The sequence below is a fragment of the Myiozetetes cayanensis genome, unplaced genomic scaffold (genome assembly GCF_022539395.1).
Source record: "Myiozetetes cayanensis isolate MyiCay16 unplaced genomic scaffold, myiCay2020 scf9, whole genome shotgun sequence".
Lineage (NCBI taxonomy): Eukaryota > Metazoa > Chordata > Aves > Passeriformes > Tyrannidae > Myiozetetes > Myiozetetes cayanensis.
This window is the reverse complement of record NW_026088185.1, coordinates 13,499,549-13,523,280: the sequence shown is the minus strand read 5'-3', so window position 1 is coordinate 13,523,280 and position 23,732 is coordinate 13,499,549. Positions and strand designations below refer to the sequence as shown.

General features: G+C 37.3%; 1 protein-coding gene across 8 annotated transcripts in view; it reads left to right on the top strand.

Moving 5' to 3' along the window:
• Window positions 1–23,732, top strand: part of NBEAL1 (neurobeachin like 1) — an 85,301-nt gene that overhangs the window by 49,862 nt on the left and 11,707 nt on the right. For 4 of the 8 annotated variants that reach the window (XR_007632111.1, XM_050340599.1, XM_050340597.1 and 1 more), the window contains 26 exons: window positions 1,297–1,872; window positions 1,994–2,020; window positions 2,431–2,606; window positions 2,958–3,111; window positions 4,546–4,674; window positions 5,009–5,314; window positions 5,422–5,571; window positions 6,518–6,675; window positions 8,202–8,326; window positions 9,172–9,298; window positions 10,362–10,510; window positions 11,412–11,545; window positions 12,244–12,345; window positions 13,507–13,602; window positions 13,707–13,831; window positions 14,940–15,080; window positions 15,177–15,307; window positions 16,514–16,623; window positions 17,204–17,321; window positions 17,953–18,050; window positions 18,339–18,455; window positions 18,951–19,040; window positions 20,217–20,326; window positions 20,902–21,074; window positions 21,525–21,619; window positions 23,422–23,538. Coding sequence is in view for 6 of the 8 variants with exons in the window: in XM_050340599.1 (XP_050196556.1) it covers window positions 1,297–1,872; window positions 1,994–2,020; window positions 2,431–2,606; window positions 2,958–3,111; window positions 4,546–4,674; window positions 5,009–5,314; window positions 5,422–5,571; window positions 6,518–6,675; window positions 8,202–8,326; window positions 9,172–9,298; window positions 10,362–10,510; window positions 11,412–11,545; window positions 12,244–12,345; window positions 13,507–13,602; window positions 13,707–13,831; window positions 14,940–15,080; window positions 15,177–15,307; window positions 16,514–16,623; window positions 17,204–17,321; window positions 17,953–18,050; window positions 18,339–18,455; window positions 18,951–19,040; window positions 20,217–20,326; window positions 20,902–21,074; window positions 21,525–21,619; window positions 23,422–23,538 (3,834 nt within the window). In the remaining 2 variants the exon portion in view is untranslated. Of the gene's footprint in view, window positions 1–1,296; window positions 1,873–1,993; window positions 2,021–2,430; window positions 2,607–2,957; window positions 3,112–4,545; window positions 4,675–5,008; window positions 5,315–5,421; window positions 5,572–6,517; window positions 6,676–8,201; window positions 8,327–9,171; window positions 9,299–10,361; window positions 10,511–11,411; window positions 11,546–12,243; window positions 12,346–13,506; window positions 13,603–13,706; window positions 13,832–14,939; window positions 15,081–15,176; window positions 15,308–16,513; window positions 16,624–17,203; window positions 17,322–17,952; window positions 18,051–18,338; window positions 18,456–18,950; window positions 19,041–20,216; window positions 20,327–20,901; window positions 21,075–21,524; window positions 21,620–23,381; window positions 23,539–23,732 lie in introns of all 8 variants that reach the window. The other 4 variants (XM_050340600.1, XM_050340598.1, XM_050340596.1 and 1 more) reach the window with 2 other exon arrangements.

Genomic DNA, 23,732 nt, shown 5'->3' with positions numbered 1-23,732 from the left:
TGAGCCGTCTCGCTCCAGCATAAGCATCGATCCCTTCGAGGGTCACAAAGTCTTTAACAGGACTCTGCCTCATCTGAGCCGCTTTTACTCCAGCATAAGGCTTTCTCTGTTAAAGTCACAAATCTCTGGTGCATCCACAAGCTCCTCTGTGAGCCGCATGGGGGGTCTCTTCACCCCAGCAAACTTCTACAGGTGGCAGGGTTTTATTTTTCAGTCTTTACCCTGCTGAAGGGAGGGAGAGCGAAAGGGAGAAAAAGCAGTTCTCCCCCCTTCGAACTTTTCTTCTCTCTCTCCTGTGCTGCCAGCTTCGACCTTGAAAATTCTGTTATCTTATGGCTGGAATTCTTCTGCAGCGGTTTCTCATCTAAGCAGTTCGTCTTTTTAAACCTTTTTTTTTTCTTCATTCTCTCACAAGAAAGAAGGGAAGCTTCAGTGTTACACCTGCCCCCACCCGGCCCAAGCCGGGGAGGAGGGGGCCTTGGCCCTCCTCGGGCCCGCTACCTTTCTACATGGCTGCTGTTTCTAATTTCAACTGCGCCACCAACCTTCTCTTCCGTTTTCTTAAAGATGTAATTAGCAAAGGCGTCACTGAACTTTTTGATTGTTTTTTTTGTCCGGAAATCACCTGGACAAAACCATCCTCAGCCCCAGGGATGGGCTGGTGGGCAAAACCACGACAATTCTTAATATGTTATTTTGATGGAGCATACTACAGATCAAAAAAAAGTAGTTGTGGATACAAGGAAGAGACGGAGAAGAAGCAGTGACTTCTTCCTAAACTGAGCTCTCAGTATTGTATCAGGGGAATTAATAGTATTAAATGTAGCTGTGAGGCATTATATTGTCTACTTAGGTTTTGCGAAAAGTGAAAAAAGTGAAACTATAATGTACAGTATCAGTAAGCTATTAATACTGTGGTTTCCTTAATTGTATCTAATTAATAATCAAGCATATATACTATTCCAGAGTTTTATCTTTTTGTAGACTAGTGACTGAAGAGGATTATTTATTGTGATAACTGCCTTTTGCAAGAATTGTTGCAGGACAAATGTGAGGACTTACCAGTATGCTTTGATAGGTTCTTTTCTCCCTTACTCTTGAGAATGTTTTTCTTTTTTTTCCCAAAGAAATGAGAAAAATTTATTTTGTGGCTTATTATTATTATTAACTAATTGTTACAAGGTTTTAAAAAAAACCAAAAGGCTGTAAGTTTATAAAATATGTACTTGAAAAGCTAGATGAATGCACTTAGAATCTAAAATTAACGTGTAGATATGTGATATCTTCTATCCTTAGATTTTGCACCTTTTGCATTCCCAAATGGATGCAGCACAACAGATTTCTCAGCAGCTGGGCTGGCAGGACACTTTGGTTAGACTATTCCAGAAAGAAAACTCAGAAGTCCGGGTTGGCTTTAAAGAGAACAGGACTGATTTCTTCAGGGAAGAGGAAAAAAAACCTTCTGCTGAAGAGCTTCAGAAACATCAGCCCTGTAAGTCAGAGGGAGAAAAAGCTGGCAGTTTTGTTAATGGTCTGTTTGATCAGTGGAGTTTAGAAGACAACAAATCACTGGATGTCCCTGCTCATTTCTCTGTCATGCCACTGGAAGATGCATCCACAGCAGAAATGTCTTTTAGTTCGGAGGACCGAGAAGAATTGTGGCACAGTAATCCTTCACATTTGAGTTTAGATCTCTCCAGTGTCGACTCTTATGAACTGGCTGATGCTGGGAACCAGATGACAGACAGTCAGCCCAGCACACCATCACCTACAGAGAGCACAAAACCATTCTCTGGGCAGCCTGACAAAGAGCTGGGTGTTATAAACGATGTGGCCTTCACAACTGATCTTTCTTTATTTGAAAACCAAGGAGTAAGTAATTCCTCCCTATGTGGCTACTTTCTCCAACTGTTGGCAATTTCTTTTTATTCTTTTAATCTCTCTAATGAATAATTATTGTCCTTTTTTTTTTGTCCCTCCCATCTTCCAACAGAAAAGCGAACAATGTGGCTCTTTTATAGTGAGTAGGGGCACTTCCTTCTGTGATGTCTTTTTTGATTATCTGGTTGGGATAGCTTTGATGTTAAACAAAAAATAAACCCAATACGCTCTGCCCCAAACACAAGAAACTACAAACAAAAAATTGCAAACTGCCTCTCTGCCTTTTATATTTAAGCATCCTTTATCTTCCAGAAGATGCATGGAGCAGACCTGCTGGAAAAAAATCAAGGGTGGCTAAAGGCAGTATTAGAACATACAAGCAAGCCACAGTCTCTTATATTTGTGTTTTCACAAATTTGGCAATTAGACTTTAGACTGTGGAGTTCTAAAAAATGTTGAAACATGCAATCACAGGGGCTGTAATGAGCAAGAAACGTTTTGAAGGTTTTCTACACTGAAAGGGCTTTAAATCTTTCTCTTCTTTTGTAGGGGAGTGATAATGAACTCATACAGTTACTTACAGACATCTTACTGTGTATAATGTGGAAAGGTGTTGAAAAATCTGACGATGATGCTTGGATTGAGAGAGGACAGGTGTTCTCTGCACTGACCAAACTGGGGATGTCTAATGAGTTGCTTCGACCTTCTGATGAAATAAAACTCAGGTGAGTGTACAGTCCATGCCTTTTAAGGAAAAACAAAGTGAGGGACACAAGTGAAGCTGGGAAGGGGTGGGCATTTCCTAACAAGATGTACTTTTCTTTGTTCTCTCTTCACATACTGTCAGAAGTATATTCCACTACCTCTTTAGTAGTGTCGTGTGGCTTTAAGGTTTTAAAACTGTATCGCTGTTTTCATGAGCCTCTCAATCTCTTTTACCTCATTGGCTTATCAAGAAGGTGGCAGTTCTGTCACTGCAGCCTAAGAGATTCAATTAAATACTTAATTGGATTTTTTAAAAGCCACTTACACTTAGAACATATAATACTTACTTTGGGATTTTGTTTTCTATGCAGCTTGCTGGAGAAGATGTTAGAATGGTCAGTCACTGATAACAGAGATTCAAAAGCTCTCCCTACACATGCTGAAAATGCCTTCAAGCTCTTGCTAATTGTACAAGATTTCCTGCAGGCAGAAGGAGTAGTTAATTCAAGTGTATGGACAGAAAAGGTACAGTAACTGAATAATGGGGTGTACCACATATAGGCTGAAATAGCAAGGAAAAAGTTGTCAGCTTGGATACTGTCATCCCTTCTAGTCATATGTTTTTAAATCATAGATATTACAGAGTAAAGATTTATTGTGGAATGATTAGAGTACCCCTTAATGAATGATGAGTGTAAATACTTACCACAGGGAATGTGCTTAACTTTTCAAATTAAATAGGCCTATAAGTGGTACTCCTTACTGAAAATTCAGGTCTCACAGACTGGAGAAATACTTGGAAAATGTAGAAGCTAATAAAACAGTATCAGTTGTAGCCTAAGCAGATTTGCACCACACTCATCATGTGTCCTGAATAAAAGACCAACCAAAACTCTGCTCTCAGCTGCAGGCTGAGAAATGTCACTTCTGGGGTTTGACCTATATTGAAATTTCAACACCCATAATTTGTCTCAGCATCTGTGTAATCTTGGGCACTTGTCTTGCTTCCTCCCCAGTCTGAGTTGTCATTGCTTTTCCATTTTTCTATGCAAAAGGGGAGAGATGCTATATGCAAAGCATCATTATATCATGATAAATCCTCACAAAAATGCTTTTTAAGGCTACATTTTGTGGGAAAAAAGAAAAGGTGTAATGATACTCATCAACACAGTAATTCCTAAGCTGTTCTCCAAAATGCCTGCTTATGAGTAAGCATAACTTAATCTTAAAGCTTTAAATTGCTCATTTAAAAAAATTCTCTTCTTGGTAAAAGCATTGCCCTCTGTTGTGAAACCTCATTAGAAATGAGATCTGAACTTTGGAGCAATCAAGAGTTGTGTTTCTTGCCAACTCCAAATTGAAAATTACAATACTTTCATAAACGATCTCCCATTGTGCCTGGGGAGAATTTAAAGCCCATCATATCCTAAACAGGATAACTTTCAATCAGAATGATTTTACTTTTGAGTAATTTATTAGAGAATGTATCAAGATGCATTAGTTTTAAGCAAACATGCGTGGATAGTGAACCCTGCCATTTGCCTTGTGAATAACTTCATTTCACAAGGTTTGTATCCCTTCTGGTGTCTAAATTCAGAAAGAAGTGCCTCCTAGAGTGGAGTCTATAAATTTTCTAAGAAATTGGCATTTACTGGAATTAAATTATAGGAAAGATAATAAACATACATACTATATGCTGATTTGGGCATTATTCAGGGAAATACTTGAGTTAACATACTGGGCTAGATGGATTTTTGAAGTCAGGAATTTCTTGAAATTACTGGTTTAACTGCAGTGTTCTGGGATAATTTTCTGAGTTTGGTTAAGTTAGAAGTGTGAACATAGGCTTTTCTTCAGGTCTTTGAAATTACTGTCTCTAGGTGGAGCGGTTATTGTTTATTTTATTACAATGTGTTTTATTAATTTTAATTTTGTATGTATCTTCTGATTTTGCAATAGCTCTTGGAAGAACTAGTAACTCTCATGGATAGCCTGTCAGTCTGGTACTCTGCTGGCCTAGAAGCAATTAGGCTTTCACAGGTGCAAGTCCAGTTGCTCCTTGGATTCATTGCACAGGATAACTTACAGGTTTGTTCCATGTTCCTGCAAGAGGTACTGAGTTTTAAGGGCATGTTTGATGTAACTGTTGTGGGGAGAGCTGCTCATAGCAGGAGGAGACTGGCAACAGTCCTTTATCCTTCTATAGGGAAGATATTTTACTGTCTCTTACTATTTGAAAGTTTATTCTACAGTCTTGTCAGTGTGTGCACCTCTGGCACATGACAAAGAAGTAGAGGGCAAGCTGCCCGAAGTTGGAACTATGTAGGCACTAGTGACAGTAAAAAGACAGAGTATTCAAAAGTATTATTTTGAAGATTGAGTTCATTTTTTGTTGTTGTATTTTTTTTTTTTTTTTTTGTAGGTCTGTGCTATGGCAGCAGCCAAACTAAACACCCTCCTTCAGACCAAAGTAATTGAGAGCCAGCCTGAGGCATGCTACCTCCTGGGGAAGCTGGAAGGCATTCTGAGTAGATCAATTGAAGAGAAGACAGAAACGTACTCATTTCTGATTCCCCTTGTTCGGACATTGGTATCCAAGATTTATGAGCTTCTTTTCATGAACCTGCATCTTCCTTCATTGCCTCCTACCAATGGCAGCCCTTCTTTCTTTGAGGACTTTCAAGAATACTGCAGCTCTGATGAGTGGCAAGTTTATATTGACAAATACGTAAGTAGTAGATTCTTTTATCATTTCTCCCCTCTTTTTAACTGTGAAAGCAGAAGAACCAACTCAGAAATCATGGTGTGCTCTTTGTTCTGCTTTGGTGGAACCAGATTATTCCAAATATGAAGCAATATGAAGAGAACTCATTCAGGCATGATAATGAGCAGATGGCACTTTATTGGAAAGTTTGTTATGAAGCATTTATGGTGAACATGCACAAGCGAGACCGGGAAAGAGGAGAAAGTAAGCTTAAATTTCAGGTAAGGTTTTGAGTGAGTGCAAGGTTCTCTTAAGAAGAACCTGTCTCAAGAGTTGCCTTCTAAAAGATGGATAAAATGAATTCCAGGATGATCCAATTCAAGCGATTGTGGACAGATTAATTGTTTTAAGATTTTATTGGAAGTGTGACTATATACACTTCTAGGATATTCTTTTTAATTCTGCTCTCTATTTAAGAGTCTTATCTCTTAAGCAAGGTTTTTTCAGTGCCTTAGGCCTTTCTTGTAGTACAGCAACCTAGAATTATGCTCAGTTATAAGCTGCATCTTCTTTTACTCTGATATGAGTACTGAATTGTTAAAACCTGTTCTCCATTATGAACTGAGTCAGTTGTTTGATTTTTTTTTTTCCCCTTAACCCTACTTCAATGCAATTAAAACATTTCAAACAGTGAACAGTTCCTATTTAATGTGTGGAAAAATTGCTTCTAATCTGACCTTATCATATAAGGTCCAGACTCAGTTTCAGCATAAGAATTAACTGGTAATTACAAGGAAATATTATAGTGAAGTTACATCTCTTGTTTTCTGTTTTCTTGATAAAGGAGCTTGTAATAAGTCTGTTTTATTCAAGTAGATAATGGAAAAATACAATATGAATCACATACTAGAATTTAAAGAAAAATCCTATCTATTACAGTAGGATTTCAGATACTGACCACTTTTCTGACAATGAAAATTACTTCCATATGGTTTCAGCATTGATAAAGCTTTCTTCACATCTTTAAATCAAAGTCTGGCACTATTTCTTCCAGTAGTAAGCTTTTTAAAATTTCTCTCCTAAGCATTAACTTAAAATTTCAGAATTTTTTTACCGCTAAACTTTTTTTATTTCTTCTTATTTTATGGGAATTCTTGGAAGACACAAAACTGTGTTTTCAAAGGTCAGAGTTGCTTCAGTGCTAGGTTATTTTGAATGGTCTTTCAGGAACACTTTGTGGAACCATTCAGCAGAAAGGCTCGACAGGAAAATCTGCGGTACAACAGTATGCTAAAGCAGCTTAGTAACCAACACACAGCTACCCTGAGGCAGTGGAGAGCAGCCCAGCTTTACTTGTTCTCTGAACGTGGTCCTTGGTCTGAAAGGTAAGAGTGAAGTTCTGGATATGATGCTTACAAGGAATTTGCTCACGTGACTGTTTCACATAGTTAGAACCACATCAGATTGCCTGTGAGATGTGAAGTGAATACTGAATGGATCTTCTATAATGTTTTCTGCATTTAATTATCATAATGCAAAGCCTGAAGTGTTGTGCTGAGCTGGTTACCTGGATACTAGATTTTCTTGCCAAGTGACAAATGAAAACTTTTGAGTTTTTATGCACGGAAGTAATTTCAATTGAAGAGTACAATTTGCATGGTTTAGATTTTGGGCAAGTTCTGGATAAAAGTTGTTTTTTTTTTTTTTTAGTCGTTAGCTGAAAGTGTAAACAATTTGATGTATTTCAGTAGAAAATACTGTTAAACAAGGCTGGTCCAGTTTAACATCTTTATCAATGATTTGGACAAAGGGTTGACTGCTCCCTCAGTAAGTTCACAGATGACACCAAGATAAGTGGGAGTGTCGATCTGCTGAAGGGCAGGAAGGTTCTGTGAAGGGCTCTGGGTAGGCTGGATCAGTGAGCTGAGGACAACTGCACGAGGTTCAACAAGATGAAGTGCTGGGTCCTGCCCTTTGGTCACAACAACCCCAGGTCACAGAAGCACCACAGGCCTGGGGGAAGAGTGTTTTGAGAGCTGCTTGGCAGAAAAGGACTTGAGGGTGCTGGTTGACAGCTAAACATGGCCCAGGTGGCCAAGGCCAATGGCATCCTGGCCTGTATCAGCAACAGAGTGGGCAGCAGGACCAGGGAAGTGATTGTCCCCCTGTACTCAGCACTGGTGAGGTGACACCTTCAGGGCTGTGTCTGGTTCTGGGCCCCTTACTTCAAAAAGGACATGGAGGTGCTGGAGTGTGGTCCAAAGAAAAGCAACAATGTTGGTGAAGGGTCTAGAAAAGGTGGCTTATGAGGAGCAGCTGGGTGAGCTGAGGGTGTTTAGCCTGGAGAAGAGGAGGCTCAGGGGGGACCTCAATCCTCTCTGGAGCTCCCTGAAAGGAGGTTGTAGTTGAGGTGCAGTTTGGCTTCTTCTGCTTTATCTCAGGTGTCATGGCCTCAGGTTGGGTCAGGGAAGGGTCAGATTAGATATTAGAAAAAAAATCTTTCACTGAAAGAGTGGTTAGGCATTGGCCAGGGAAGTGATGAAGTCACCGTAGTGCATCCCCAGGGTCACACTTCACTCTGAAAGTGTTGAAGAGGCATCTGGATGTGGCACTTTTGATTATAGTTTAGGGGTGATTATGGTGGTGTCAGATTGGTGGTTGGACTACATGATCTTGAACACCTCTTCCAACTCTGTTGAATCTATGAAAATAAATACTGCTTGCAAAGTAAAGATTGATGATTGGAGCTGCAATACAAAATAAAAGCAATAAACTACATTTTAATTTTAGGTTTTACAATGTTCAAGTGGATGACCAGTATTTTTCTAAATACATGTTCTTTTTAATCAGTTAATTCATTTAAGTCTTTGATTTATTTTAACTGTTTTTATGAATATTCTTGTCTTCCTAGGAAACAGCGTCCTATTCACTGGAAACTTTCAAACGTGGAAAACTTTTCACGTATGAGATTAAAACTAGTGCAGAATTACAACTTCAACTCTCATCAAGATGCTAGTGACCTGAGAGATAATTTAGGTAAAGTTGTATTTGCTATTTCATTTGTCTTTACCAAAGAAAGATACACACTTTCCTCTTTGTATTTAATAAGAAGTTTATGCTAGATACTTAAGTCTTGATTTTTCTTTATTTCATCCTTAGTAATAACTATAATAGTGCTGTTTTGACCTGAAACAGCATCTTCCTACTGATTAGAATTAATTTCCCCTTTTTCATTGAAGTGTGTTTTTATTGTGCAATAACAAAAGAAAATAACTCTTGTGACTACTTATTTTAAAACAAAAAACTTTCTTGTATAAGATTATTTTTTTAAGAAAAAGAAGCAATCAGACCAGAGTAAACAGGCAGCATTTGTTCAAAACCTTTTAGTGTTTATGACTAAAATGTGGGGATATGAAGCTCTTTTATTCAGAAGTATGCCAAACAGCTGAGTCAGTGCTGTAACTCTGAAGCTGGGTGCATTGGATATCAAAGCTTAAACGAAACAAAAATAAATAACACTCTTTCCTGTAAGCCCACATAAGCAAAAAATAAATGCAGTGTATTTCCATTAAATCTGCATGCTTTAACAGTGTCTGAAAGAATATTGCAACATATTTTCTTGGAAATGTCCCCATCAGAATTCAATTTAAATTTTTCTTAGGTGTTTAGACATGCCTTTCTACTGTTACAATTCAGTATGTATTTCAGTGTAGTTCAAGGACTGTTTTAGTTTTCTACCTAACCCCAAAAATATTTAAGAAGTCTATTTGCTTCTTACTTGGTTAAAACCAACATTCAACCATAGAAGATACTTAGTAGTTTAGACTTCCAGAAGTACTGTAGCAAAAAATGTTCTGAGCTGTAATGTCTATTTATGATAGGTGTGCACCAGACACAGCCCTCTAGTGAGTCTCTGCTCCTGGAGGTGGTGAAGCAGGTCAAAGTGAGTGACTTGGAAGACGATGTTCTTGAACTACCAGATGAAGACACAGCAGCCAGTTCCAATTTGTAAGTAGAGCAGACTAGAACAGTCAAAATTTGTTTCTGTGGTAGGAATAAATAACAAGAAACAAATTTGGGAATTAGTGAGTATACAGAGCTTCTCTCTGTCTGACCTTAACAATCCAATCTAGGGCAGTTTTGATCAGCAGAAAAGTTGCTGTTGGATTTATCTTTGTCGGCAATGAAAAGCCTCAGGGAAAAGAAGGCAGAGCAGAGGTTTGTGAGGATCTATCAGTGATTTACTGCTCATGGTTGAGCTGAGGCTGAAGCTGCAGAATTGCTGAGGCTTTTCTGTGTACATTGGCTGTAGTTCTCAAGAGGCAGTCTGCCTATAAGGACATAGACCAGACTTGAACTGGCTCTTGTCCATAGTTGCTGTGGCCATTCACTCTACCATCAGTTGCAGAGTGTGAACGTTTGGTTGGTTGACAGTAATCTGCTAGGGAATATGGTGAATTTGAGCATTCCAGAGAGAAGGCCTCCTGTGCTTCCTTCATGATATTTGTGTGACTGTAACAAAAAAGGAATGCGGAGGAAAGGGGGGTTGAGGGAGGATAGCAAATGGTTTTTTTCCGTACCTGGACATGTGGTGATGTGCATGCATCTCTGTGTGTCTGTGCTGTTGAAGTCCAGTAGAGATGTGATTCTTTCAGTGATACTGATCTTCTTGTACTTCAAAGTCTACTAAATGCTTGCTATAGACTGTAGCAAAATAACTTGGAAGATAACTTTGGACATGTGAACTGGAACTCAGCTGTGCTCTGGGCCAGAGAATTTAAGCACCTAACAACTAAGTAAGGGAAATGCAGCCTGACATTTTCATACTTCAAAGATGTTTAAGTCCATTGTACCTGAGGCTGAAATATTAAACCTGAAGAGTGATCTATGAAATGTTTGTGGTAGGGTCTGAAAGAACCAAGACTGCTGATGAAAGTAGCTTTATCTAATCATTTATGTTGTACTTTTAATGCCACTCAAATTTGATTCTTTTCTGCACTGTAGTCTTACTAAGTAACCAAACAACTGTATAATCTATACAACCCTGTAACACTTCGTGGTATTTTTGCAGGGATGACAAGGATGAGGAAAGTCAGAAAGAAAAGCTAATATTGTCTGAAGACTGTGAACTCATTACAGTAATTGATGTGATACCTGGCAGGCTGGAGATCACTACACAGCACATCTATTTCTTTGATGGTAGCATTGAAAAAGAGGAAGGTAAGCATGATCAATATATCCTCTTCAGTGCAGTTCAGATTCTGCTTTTAGTAGACTGAGTTTGATCTTTAGAGAATGAGTGTCAAACTAATTGTAGAGACAAGTTTTTCTGTACTTTCATATTGCATTTGATGATCAGGAACTGGCTCATCCCTTCAGAATCAAGAATCTGGAACAATACTTGCTTAAAAACTCTTAAAGTGATTCACTATTCCTAGTATTTCTTAAAAAAAAATTTGCTTCTATAAATTTTTAAATTTATTTTTAATTTTATAGTAAAAAATTACTGACTAAGAAATAGTTATTATCTCTCGTTTTCTCCATAAAGTACACCTCTCTGTTCTCCCTGACAAATAATGTTTCACTCATGAATTGATTAAAAAGTAGTGGTATGTAAGCATTAATCATCTAGTGACCTTAAAGAGAATATACACATTAAATATAGAACATATATATGTATGTATGTTAGACACAGTTGAGCGTGAAAACAATGAAGTGAAATGTTTGACCAATAATAGTAAAATTTTCCAAACTAAAATGTCTGCCTTTGGGGAAACTTAAACATAAAAACTTCTATTTGAACCTGTTCAAAAAAGCAAAGACATTTGGTTCATACTTTTTGTCAACAAAATATATTTGTCAACAGAATATATTTATAATGTGTTTTTAATCAGAAAGCAGAAACAAATTCTACACTCCATCAGATATTTCTTGCTTCCTTTCTTTCAGCACAACAATAGCTGAAGTTAGTATTTTCTTAGAAAAATGGTTAATCAAGCCAGGTATAAAATTTACCTTTTCCAGGAATAGCTCTGGGATGATTGGAAGTGGTACTGCCCTATGTCTATCTGAAAAGGTTTTTACGTATATTCCGAGTTAATAATAGAAGTGTTCTTCCTAGGGGTAGGTTTTGATTTCAAATGGCACCTTTCTCAAATTCGAGAGATACATTTGCGTCGGTACAACCTGAGGAGGTCAGCTTTGGAGATCTTCCTTACAGACCAAACCAACTACTTCCTCAACTTCAATAAGGAGGTATGGGCTTCCTGAATGTCCTGGATTTATGTAATTAACACAAGGATCAAGTTTAAGTTCACTGATTGTATTTGAGCTTGGTGTCTTTCATAACACTGTAAGACTATTAGCAAAAGGTTTGCTTTATATAGCCATTATGGAAAACCTCACTCTGGCATCTAGAAACTGATTAACTGTACAAAGATGGATAGAACAAGATTGTTCTTTTCCCTCTCTCTCTTGTTATCATACAGAACAATTATTGAACTAAAATTACGTTAGTGGTAATCTAAATGTCTTAAAGCCCACCTTTTATTAATATTGAGCAAGTTAATTACAAAACAAAGGAGACCACCTGTTATAGCACAATATTTTAAATTACTGCTGTTTCTCTATTCCATGGTTTAGGATTACTGAAGGGTTTTTCCCGTTTGGGCAATGTCAGTGATCCTTTGTGTATGGGACTAAGACAAATATCAGAACTTAGGGTCAGTTACATTCTAGTAGATCACTTTGAGCAGCTCTTATAAAATGTTGTGTGTTTTGGTGTGAAGCATGTCACATCCATGCATGTCCAAACATTGTAGGCAACAAGAGGTCAAAGTGTTTGAAAGTGTAATTGTGCTCTGGTTATTTCACATTTTAATTAGCAGATAAGTTACTTAATTGTCAACTTTGATCTCCAGAATATTCTTTTTATTAATGCTGTTTTCTAACAGGTACGAAACAAAGTATACAGTCGAATATTGTCACTGCGTTCTCCAAATATTTCTGGGACCAGATCTCCACAGGAACTTTTTAAAGCTTCGGGACTGATGCAGGTACAAGACTTTAGCATAAATTGTCTAGAGCATTCCTCTATGTTTTAAGGAATCCTCCAGCGTTTAGATGGCAGCTGCCAACTTCTGTACCCTCAGTCTGGCCCCTTAACTTGCACATGCATATTCTTAGAATTGTTGTGTTTTGTGTTTACAGTCAGGTAAATCCACAGAGTCAGGCTCTGTTGATGTGATTGGTGGGCATTCCAACATGAATGGAGAACATGTAGCAGCCTTGCTTCTGTTTTTAGTCTATGATCTTGAGTGCACATTTTGGAACTTCCTTCACTAGATGTGCAAATAGGTTTCCCTGCTACCTTTTCATGATGGAGCTTTCAACAGAACCCACATGAAGATTAAGCGGGAATTAGTAATATTAGTAAAAAAGGAAAATGTCAAAATGTCTGTATTACCATAAACATGGATACATTTTTCAATGTAGTAAATGTATTTTTATTTTCCATCTCTTTATGCCACAATTATTGTTTTCTCTGAGGGAGGAAGCTTTACAAATAGCATTAAAATATTGGAAGCACTTTGGGTTTTATTTGTTTTCCTAATGATAAAAGCTATCATGTTATATATTTACATAGAAAAATTATCATGTCCAATGAAATGTCTCCATCTCCACTACAGACAAATATTGAGCCCTTCTGAACACAGCTATGTTTGTTCCTTGGTTTAAAATATAATAGTGAAGCAAAGGTGCAAGGACAATTTAGATTACAAATTCCTGTACCATTAACCATTGGGAGAACAATTTATAAATAAATTTTCACCTTAGAATTCTAATGAACTTCAAAGTTCTTTTCCTCTTTTTCTCAGTACTCATTTACCTGCCTTCTTTTTGTTTCGTTCATTTCTGGTTTTCATTTCCCTTTTTATTCTGAGGCTCCTAGTCGTCTGCTACCCTGTATTCAAGACAGTATTGTCATCAATCAGAGACCTGATTTCAATGAAATATAGGTAGCACAATCACTGAATCACAGGGAAAGTAAATGTTATTATGAGAATTGAATCTGGACTTCCATACCATTTCTGTAGTCTTGTGCCTTTCACTTGCCAGTACTGTCCTCTGACAGATAGATACTGACAGGACATGTAATTTGCATTAGTGGTATCTTTGTTAGAGTGAATTCCATTTTATCTTTCTTTATCTTTCAGAAATGGGTGAATAGAGAAATATCCAACTTTGACTACCTTATTCAGTTGAACACAATGGCAGGACGAACTTACAATGACCTTGCTCAATATCCTGTGGTAATTTAAAAAGTTAATTCTTAAATTTTTGCCAAAGCTATGTATTTTTTTCTGGTTCAAAAGTTGTAGTTTTAATCTCAATTTGATCTTGATTTTTTTGTTAGTTTCCCTGGATTTTACGAGACTACACTTCAGAAGAACTGGACCTGAATAATCCTGCAGTCTTTAGGGATCTATCCAAACCCATAGGTGTGGTAAATGAAAAGAATGCTAAGACTGTGAAAGACAAGTACGTATTTGAAGACTCGGTTATATTTCTCTGTCTTTACTGAGCCTGCAAGCTAATTAACATAGTTATTGTTATGACAGGAAAATTTTTAAGGCTGGTTTTATAACATCACAGATGCATTTGCAAAGGTGGTTGATTTGTTTTTCCTGCTGCGTTCAGATTATTTTATATGGCACTCAGTTATATGGCAGTGAAAGGACAAAACTTACTGTTATAAATCTTCAGTTGTTTCTCAGATGTCAAGATAAAAGAACAAAAGGCTGTAGAATAAATTTAATGGTCCAGCAGGTTGAAAACTGCTTTTTTTTTCAAGCATAGATAATTGTCTTTAAAAATAAAATATATCTTGATGACTTTTGATAAGTCCTGTATGGGTAGGAATAACAGGTACTTACACCCACACATCAGTGTTGTGATGTTTCCCTTTTTGCTAGGGTGGGTCTTGAGTGTGGTATCATTCCAGACTGCAGTCAGGTATCTTCCAAAATCTTTTTGAAAACTTGGAACCCGGAGAATTTTCTTTGAATTATTAGGCTCTATCATGACTGTAATGAAATTGGTTCTCTAGCAGTATGTTTAACTATCATTTCTCTTACTAGCCTTGTGATGCTGAGGAATATATCAGCCAGATGGTGGCATGGTAGAGTGAGTTTGGAAATGGGCATGAGTATTAAATAAATCTTTCTTCTGCATCCTGACACAGTGACACACACATTTCTAAAATCTTTCAGGAAATCGTCACAAGTATCTTCAATAGTAAATATTCAGCTTAGTGATATGGGGCTTTGTGGTCTGTTGTATCAAGTTATGCTGAATCAGTCCTGTTTGTCCTTTCTCTAGATTCTGACAGCTGATAGCAAATGCCTAGGGAAGAATGTAACAGTATGCAAAGGCTTCATCTGGTCTATGTTTTTATAATTCAGCGTTTTGATTAGGGACTTTCTAAGTCAGATTTGGGATCCTCATGTTTGATAGAACCCAATATATTCTTCTGTTATAGATTGCTGTGATCATTTCTTTTGAATCTTTGCCTATAATAAATATAATCCATGTGTAAATCAACTGTAGAGCTCAGTTGTATTTATAAAGATTTTTTTTTTTTTTTTAGATATGAGAATTTTGAGGATCCTCTTGGGATGATTGACAAATTTCACTATGGGACACATTACTCAAATGCTGCTGGTGTCATGCATTACCTCATTCGGGTAGAACCTTTCACAACACTGCATATCCAACTGCAGAGTGGCAGGTATGCTGTGGGCAAATAAGCAGCACCTTTCTGTTTCTTCCTTGTCATTTTACTGAGGGAATGACCTAAGTCTAACCTGAGTTTTCTGATCCACAGATTTGACTGTGCTGACAGGCAATTCCACTCTATTCCTGCTACCTGGCAGGCGCTCATGGACAACCCCAATGATGTCAAGGAACTTATTCCAGAGTTCTTCTACTTTCCAGAGTTCCTGGAGAATCAAAATGGTAAACTGACTGCTCAGAATATTCTCACAGAAAACTGTTCTTGTATTCTTCAGAAAAGAATTGTTAAAACCACTTGTGAATGCTGTGGAACACTTCCTACTTAAACTTTATAGTTTGATTGTAGATATTAATCATCATTCCAGGTCCAAACTGTTTAGTGAAGACACCAGTTGTGTTAAGCAGTAGCCTAAATGTTTAAAATTCAAACTAGGGGCTTAAGAATGGTTAAGAATAGTGTTGTTTACCTGATATAAAGTATCAGGGATTGTTATTTGGGTGTTTGAAAAATTTAGTAATAGCTAATATTGATTAAGTAGTCAGCAAAAGTTAATAGAGATTAATTAGTATTCTTTTTACTAGGTTTGTTGGGTGATAGAGTAGGGACATCTTCAAACATTTCGGGTCTTTTACTTGTTCTAGGCAACCAGCATTTTTTCTGCTTGTCACTCTAATATTCCAGTGCAGTATGATGTCAGCTGATTCCAGAGCCATGTAAGGTTTCAGCACCCATGAGAAGAAGTGGGGGGGAAAGGCTGTTTCACTCATACAGGATGCTGATTGAAAAGACAACATTCTGCATTCTGACATGAGGCTCCTAGCCATTTTTAATTCACACTTATTGTATAAAGAATTGTTTCTCTACTTACGTATAAAAATAAATTTCTCTGTGCTGCTGCTAATTTGGTCTGCGAGGTACAATCTACTAGAATTCTAAATTAGGAAAATTGGAAACACCCAAGTCCCACTTTCAAGTCATTTAAGTATTTAGAGTTATTTCAATGATAGCTGGTAGGATTTAAGACTTCTTGAAAGCCTTGATTTTATAAGCACTTAAACCTGTAAGTAACTTCCTTCTTATGAATAACCTCATTGAAATGTTTTGGACTCTTAATCCTAGTAAAGCAAATGCAGATACATTGACAGATGAGTGTGTAAAAGATGAATGCTACTTTTATGGGTAGGACTTCAGTTTCAGAATCACTTAGATACTTCAGATTTTTGTTATCCTATATCATTTAAAATTTTAAATTCAGAGCAGAACTTAACCTCCTATGTCAGTGATAGGGTTATTGGAGATTTACACTAAGAATTTTTCAATATTCTTCCCTTATATTGAGAAAAGAACAATTTTTAATCTTTATTGAGAAATCAAGATATTGGAAATATTTTGTAGTAACTCCTAAAATTCTCTGAATTATTCACTAGGTTTTAACTTAGGCCAGCTTCAAATATCAAAAGAGATGGTAAATGATGTTGTTCTCCCCAAATGGGCCCACTCTCCAGAAGACTTCATTTATAAACACAGGAAGGCTTTGGTAAGATGATGTTTTGTGTGCTGTAATTGTAAAGAAAGTACATCTGCACATTGTTACTGTGGCTTAAATGTAAAATGACTGGGAAAACATTCAAACCAGTCTTGTGGTTGCATTCGACATTAAAAGTATCATTACAACATCCTGTTAAAAGCACTGTGTATGTTGGTAAAATCCTCAGAAGAGCATTTAATCTTTCGGGCATTTTAGGCACTAATCATTTGGGCATTTGCTGCCCTAGGAGATAAAATGCAGAAAGAGGTGATTTTAGGTGATTAGGCTTCCCTTGCTATTTAAAGGTTATTGGGTATGGTATTGGGAAGCTAACAGGTTACCTTCCCTTGCAAAGCTGCATCTCAGTAGTGCAGATCTGCTGCATGACTGTGTTAATTTTCCCTCTTACCCTGGCACCTACTGCCCATAACACACATGAACATTCATATATTTCTGCCCTATACTGATAAATACCTAATGTGTGAATACTCTTAGTTTAGTAATTAAATCTCCTCCACAGGAAACAGTAAATACTTCAAAACAGGAGCAGTACTTCTTTTATTCTTACAAGAGCATCTTTTCCTTCTAGGAATCTGAGTATGTTTCTGCTCATCTTCATGAATGGATAGATTTGATTTTTGGCTACAAGCAGAGGGGACCAGCTGCAGTGGAGGCGCTTAATGTCTTCTATTATTGTACTTATGAAGGTACAAAGCAGTGTGCTCTCTTGTCATTGTCATCAGACTTGGGAGTTTTCAGCATTAGACAGCAAAGTATTAGATTTGTGAGTGTACCATGCAGTAGCATACGATAAGGCAACAGATTTAGAGGTGAAATATGGCAGCATAACTTGTAATTTACCATCAGATAACCAGTACAGTTTTTTTTAAAGGAGGGCTGTTACAGTTCCTTGTCTTTTTTTTTTTTTTTTTTTTTTATAAGAGTTATTGGTGTTTTTTGTTAGTTTCTTATTTGCTTGCTTAAAAGCATTGATGGGAAGAGGTTTCTTGTGGTTTAGGAGTTAAGGCAAGTTCCTTATAAAGAAGTAGTATTGAAGACAAATGTTAATCTGTTAATTTCAAAGCTAAATTTTGGGTGGCTTTTCTGTGCTATTTGTTGCTTACCTGAAATATATTAAATTCATTAGAAAAAAACCTGGAATTCTTGTACTTAGAGATACACTTGTATTTTAAATGGCTTTTCTGGGGTAAAGGGTGATAATGCTGCAAATAAATTTAAGTTTTGGAACATTAGTTGACCATATTGGTTATCAATGAGTTGTCTGAAATGTGTTCTTTTTCCATCTTTCTACTCTTTATTATTCTGGTTGTGACACAGGGGCTGTGGATTTGGATGCTTTGACAGATGAAAAAGAAAGGAAAGCTTTAGAAGGGATGATAAACAATTTTGGGCAAACTCCCTGTCAGCTGTTGAAGGTAATGCTTTTCTTGTTCCCACTCAACCAGACCTTTGTGGTTAAAATACAACTGAGTTACAAAGGACTTCTCAAAATATAATGGTTTGTAAGATAATTGCTTGTAATTTTAGGAATATTAAGTCACATTAACATTTGTAAAGAACCCATTGTCAAAATAAATTTACTTAAAGAAGGGAAATTAGGTACGTAAAAGACCGTTTTTCCCATTAAGATTTTGAGTATCTGGTGTATTGAACAAATTAATAAATTAGTCTAATTTGTCACTCCTTCAAATATTGCTTCCTAGGAACCGCATCCACAAAGGCTGTCAGCAGAAGAGGTAGTGCAAAGACTAACTAAAAGTGATACCTCTACTCTGAATCTCTTCCAACACCTCACTGAACTGAAGTCATTCTTCATAGAGGTAGATGTGATACTTGAAATTGTTTCAAGTCTAGTTGATGTACTCTAAAGGTCACAACCTAGATGAAAATAAACTTTCTTCCTATGTAAAGAAAATATTTTACAATGCAATGTGTATAAAATGAGCTCTGTCTTTTTGGTTAGCTTCATAGAGGTTTAATGCCCTAAATGTGTATCTGCTGGGTGCTTGTGTGGGTGTTGTTTAAATATTAAATTAATCACCACGCCAAGAAAGCTCAGGACGTCATTGGTGGTGTCAGAGGACTCACTGAACTTGGTAGCTGAACTCAGTGATCTGGGGCAGAGCCAGAGTTTCATTTCCAGTGTTTGGGACAAAGCATACCTACATCAACTGAATGTGTGTGTAGCAGTGCCTTAGAGTACTGGACAGGTCTGACACAGAATCCAGAGGCTTTGAGTCTGACTCTTCACAGTTTCTAAGTTTGTCCTTTTGCTCTTGGATATAGTCAGATCAAAACCATGTCTTTTCTTTTAGGGAATTAGTGATGGTGTGCCTATTGTCAAAGCTGTTGTTCCCAGGAATCAGTCACGTTCCTTTATTTCTCAGGGAAGCCCAGAGATCTTGGTGAGTTGCATGTGTCAGTACTGTTATTATACTGCAGACAGTCAAATGGGTGGGTTTTTTTGTTTGTTTGTTTGTTTTCCATACAACGTATAGAGAAACACTTCCTAACTGTTCCTGTTCAAATATGTTCCTTTAATCTGTAATGAATGCCAGCTACAAGTTAAACATTTTTTTTCCGAAGGAGAAGTGAGGCTGATTTCTTGAATGACATTTTAAGAGTTGATGAGATATGACTGTAAATTGTAGCAAGGCATATTGTAAATTGCCCACTTCCATGTAGCAACCAATTTCCTAGTGCAATGCGGCTCAGATTTAAAACTACAGGATTGAGTGATTAATGGTGTCATTATATTTACCATTGCTTTCCAACCCATATATATAACACACCATGTGTGTTGCACACACACTCCAAAGACCTGCACTGTTGCTAAAACTTACTTTTGCACTAATACAGGTTCTGGTACTATGGCAGATGACCAAATAATGAGGACAGTGGTTTTGTATTTACATCTGTGTATATATATGGCCTAGATATTGGCCCCAGTGCAATAATGTTATGTTTTGCAGGAAGGAATATTCTTTTCCAGTATTCCTATTTTGTAGGTCATAACTATTGTCCTGGCTTAATGTGATACATGCATAATGTTATTTGGAATTTGAACACATCTAAAATTATCATTGTGGTTTTTATAAATATCTGATGCAAATACCTTGCATATTTAGATTCTTTTGTTACTTCCTCAGAAATGGAACTGTAGTATAATGTTCTTAAAACTTGCTTTGTTAATGTATTAACTGCTGATGATTACTATTAAAAGAAGAGAAGAAACAGCAGCTTAAACTAAATGACGGGATTGTAATTAAATGTTTGAGAGGGGTTGGCCAAGTGAGGTTTTTCCTTTTGTCTCCTACCTGTCCCTCCACCCCAGCTTCTCTGACCTGTCTAGAACATACACTATTCTAACTTGGTACTATGTACCACATGTGGATTAACTCATCTGAGCTGGAGTTTTTACTTGTTTGTTTGTTGGGGGAGAGTCACATGTGATTTTTCCTTCGTGGTAGATTTTCAAGAATCCTCTACTGGATTTTGTGCAAGCTCTACTACCACGAAAGCAACTAGAAAATACACCTCTTGCTTTCACCATTTTTTTTTTTTAAATCAACCTTTTATAGGTAACAGCAAGTCTGAACTGCATTATTGGAACTCATGGTTGGCTACCTTATGACAAAAATATCTCCAACTATTTTACGTTCATCAGAGACACCACAGTGACGAATCCCAAGTAAGCAAATTATGAAGAGGGGTGCAGATGAGTACATCTAAACTAATGGAATACAGCAATTGTTCAACCATCAGTGGATTGTTCTGTTTCCATTGTCTGAGTTTTCAGCTAGGAGTTCATCTTCTGATGTTCATTAATACTACACCTAATCTGTAACAGCATTCTAGTAAAGAGTTATATGTAGTTTCAAACTTCTTTGTTCTTAGAGCTACTTCCAATTTTTTTTCTAATTATCAGTTATAAAAACTCATCTTGGAATCCAAGATGGGCAGTCTTCATACATTCTTACACAACAGTGCAAGTATATCTGGTGGTTTGGGTTTTTTGGTTTTAGAATATTCCTTTTTCTCTTTGATGTTACAATACTTGGTAAGGACATGAGTTATCAAATTGCATAAAAGACTGAAAATATCTAATGTAACTTGCTTCCACTCTGCTGGTGGCAGTGAGAGTTTTGCCATAGGTATAACTTCTTCTGTAGATGGAATTTGTAATGGATTTTCAAGGACAGAGGAAGTGCAAAATACATGGATTTGAACTAAGGTTACTCCTAACTGCCCATCATTTGCCTGCAGAACCCAACGCAGCATGAGTGGTCCTTTTGCACCAGGGCTGGAGATCACCTCAAAGCTGTTTGCAGTGTCCCATGATGCAAAGCTGCTCTTCAGTGGAGGACACTGGGACAACAGCATCAGGGTGACATCTCTTACGAAGGGCAAGCTGATCGGACAGCACATCAGGCACATGGGTCAGTAACTCTTTGTATTGTGAAATAAAAAGGGTTTATGTGTGTAGCTTGTTATTTGGTGGTCTTGGAAAGAATTATAGGCTTGGGCAAACAAGGGTAGCAATTATAAAGGAATGGCAGCATCAGAGTGAAAGAATGCTTGAACCATGATTATACATAAATACTTGAGCATGGCTTTTTAGCCCCTGGAGTGGTGGTTTAATGCAGTTTCAAAATAAGACTTGCCTGCTATTTTTTAGATACCAAAGCTGAATAGGTCAGGTTGGTACACTTGGCTGTACCACAACTTCATTGTTTAAAAGAGTCTCATTAGCACCTATCACAGCAGAGGATTTCATGCTGATGCAAATCAGGATATGTTATTGACAAATTGTATCTACATCATCGGTCTGTGGGAAATTAGTCTTAAATACCCATGTGATAACTTCCTGTTTTCTTTCCTTTATCTAGATATTGTGACCTGCTTGGCAATAGACTACTGTGGAGTTCATTTAATTTCAGGCTCCAGAGATACTACCTGTATGATATGGCAAATAGTTCAGCAGGTATGTTACGTAGGTGTACTCTGAGAAGCAGTTTCTGAATGTATTTTTGTCCTTCTCTGTTTTTCTATGATATTTTGTTGATTTCCTTTTGGGTTTGAGGGAAGATAGTCCACTAAAATTGATTAGCTTACTAATATTACTCCCATTGTCTTTTCTGTTTGAAAAACTATCCGTGTTAGTTGCTGTATAGCTGAAGAACACTATTTTAGAGGCTCTTTTAAAGATTTCTTAGATCTTTTTCATGGTAGGAAAATAAGAATTTTACATTTCTAGGCAGTTGTTCACTCCAGTGGTTGTATTTTAGCACTACCTTTTCTCTTTGGAGAGTATTGATGACTACAGTAGGAACTAGTCTGTTTACCTGCATTTACACTGGCACTTGAGAGTTCTTTAATATTGGTCTTGTGCTTTCACACAATGAAGGTGGTTGTGTGATCCAGATGTGTACTTACACTAAAAATGTGAAGCCATTTCCAATGTTATGCATTTAAAGTATTCATTTCTGATTGCTGCATTCCAGATATACAAGTAGAATTAACTGCCAGAGGGGAGCTGTCATGTTTTGGCCAGTAGGTTTTGGTCAGGTCACCTTGTTCTTATCATTGAACTGAAGTCAGCACATTAAAGCAGCAGAGTGGTGCATAACTACATGTGTTTTTGTGGAAGATGTCTTTATCGTGGGACTATTTACAATTCTTCCAAGAGTACTTCGTATTAACGGTGCATGGTCAAAAAGAAGTGAGACCTTAGTGCTCATACCAGTGTTTTTTTGTCTCAAGAGGGGATAAATGTTGGAAATTTTTTAGTTTGTGTGAGTTAGACAGTCATCCTCTAGAGATTATCTTTGTTTAGAATTACTTTTTCTTAAGATTTTAATGTATTTTTTATTCTGTTTTGTGTGTTAAAAATTCTTCTTGTGAGAGTTTTATCTTGGTCTTTACAGAGTGGCAGCAGTGGACTGCATACTGGCAGCTCCATTCTACCTGTCTTCTCTGCACTGTCACCTTTCCCAGCCCTGCATTTTGACACTTGTTCTGTATTCCTGCATGCTTCAGGCTTTCAGGGCTTGGTTGGCAGTCAAATTTTTATCACAGAAATGAGAACAAATAGTTCTCTGTAGATCTATTTACTGTACCTTCTCTCTAAGTACAGGTCTTGCCTTAGAATTAGTTTGAGAGTGTCTGTGAGTGCTGACAGTACATGCGCTGGAAGAAAAGTTGTGATACCCTGCAGTTATGTGGGAAAATTACTATTCTTAATGAGCATTATTGCAAGATTTCCTTTGCATATCACACTACTGGTGGTCACTGAGAAGGATTATTTCCTTACTTTGCCTTAAAAAATTAAAGGGTTACTGTTATTTTAAGCAAAATAGCCTTCAGCTTCTTTAAGCTTAGCTGTGAAGATAGTGCTTGATTCCAGGGTAAACTGTAACAACTGCACAAGCCCAGCTACACAGGCAAAGAATAAATGTGTGGATGGGTGGGTGAACAACTCCTGTTAGGACTGCTCACTGTGGTCCTTGCACTCCTGGACACCTGAAGGGATAGAAACAAGACAGCTAAGTAACACTCTTTCTCTCACACCCACACAGTAACTGCATGTTTGTTCATTCTAGTTATTTCAGTAAATAGGGCTGCTGACATAAAAGACAGTAAATTGAAATTGGAATGGGTGACTTATGCCTTTGGTTTTGGCCTATGCCAAATACACACCTCTCACAACTGAAGATACCAGAAATTCATTTTTTGTTTGTCCTCAGCTGCAAGAGAATGTGTCATTGCACTTTTTGTTACTCTCAGGGAGGAGTGCCTGTAGGCCTGGCACCTAAGCCATTACAGATCCTTTATGGGCATACTGATGAAGTTTCGAGTGTTGGCATCAGCACTGAACTCGACATGGCAGTGTCAGGATCCAGGGTAAGCATCTTCCTTCTTTTCCCTTTTTTACCTCTTTAATCAAACCATAGAGCACACTTGAAGTTGATTAAGAAAAATACAAAAAGTGTCACTATTGCATAATTTTTTTCTTCAGCCTTGCACATTAAGAAGATATGTGCCATCTTCTTTGCTGCCTGCTTACATTGGGCTGTTTCAAACTGCTGTACACAGCA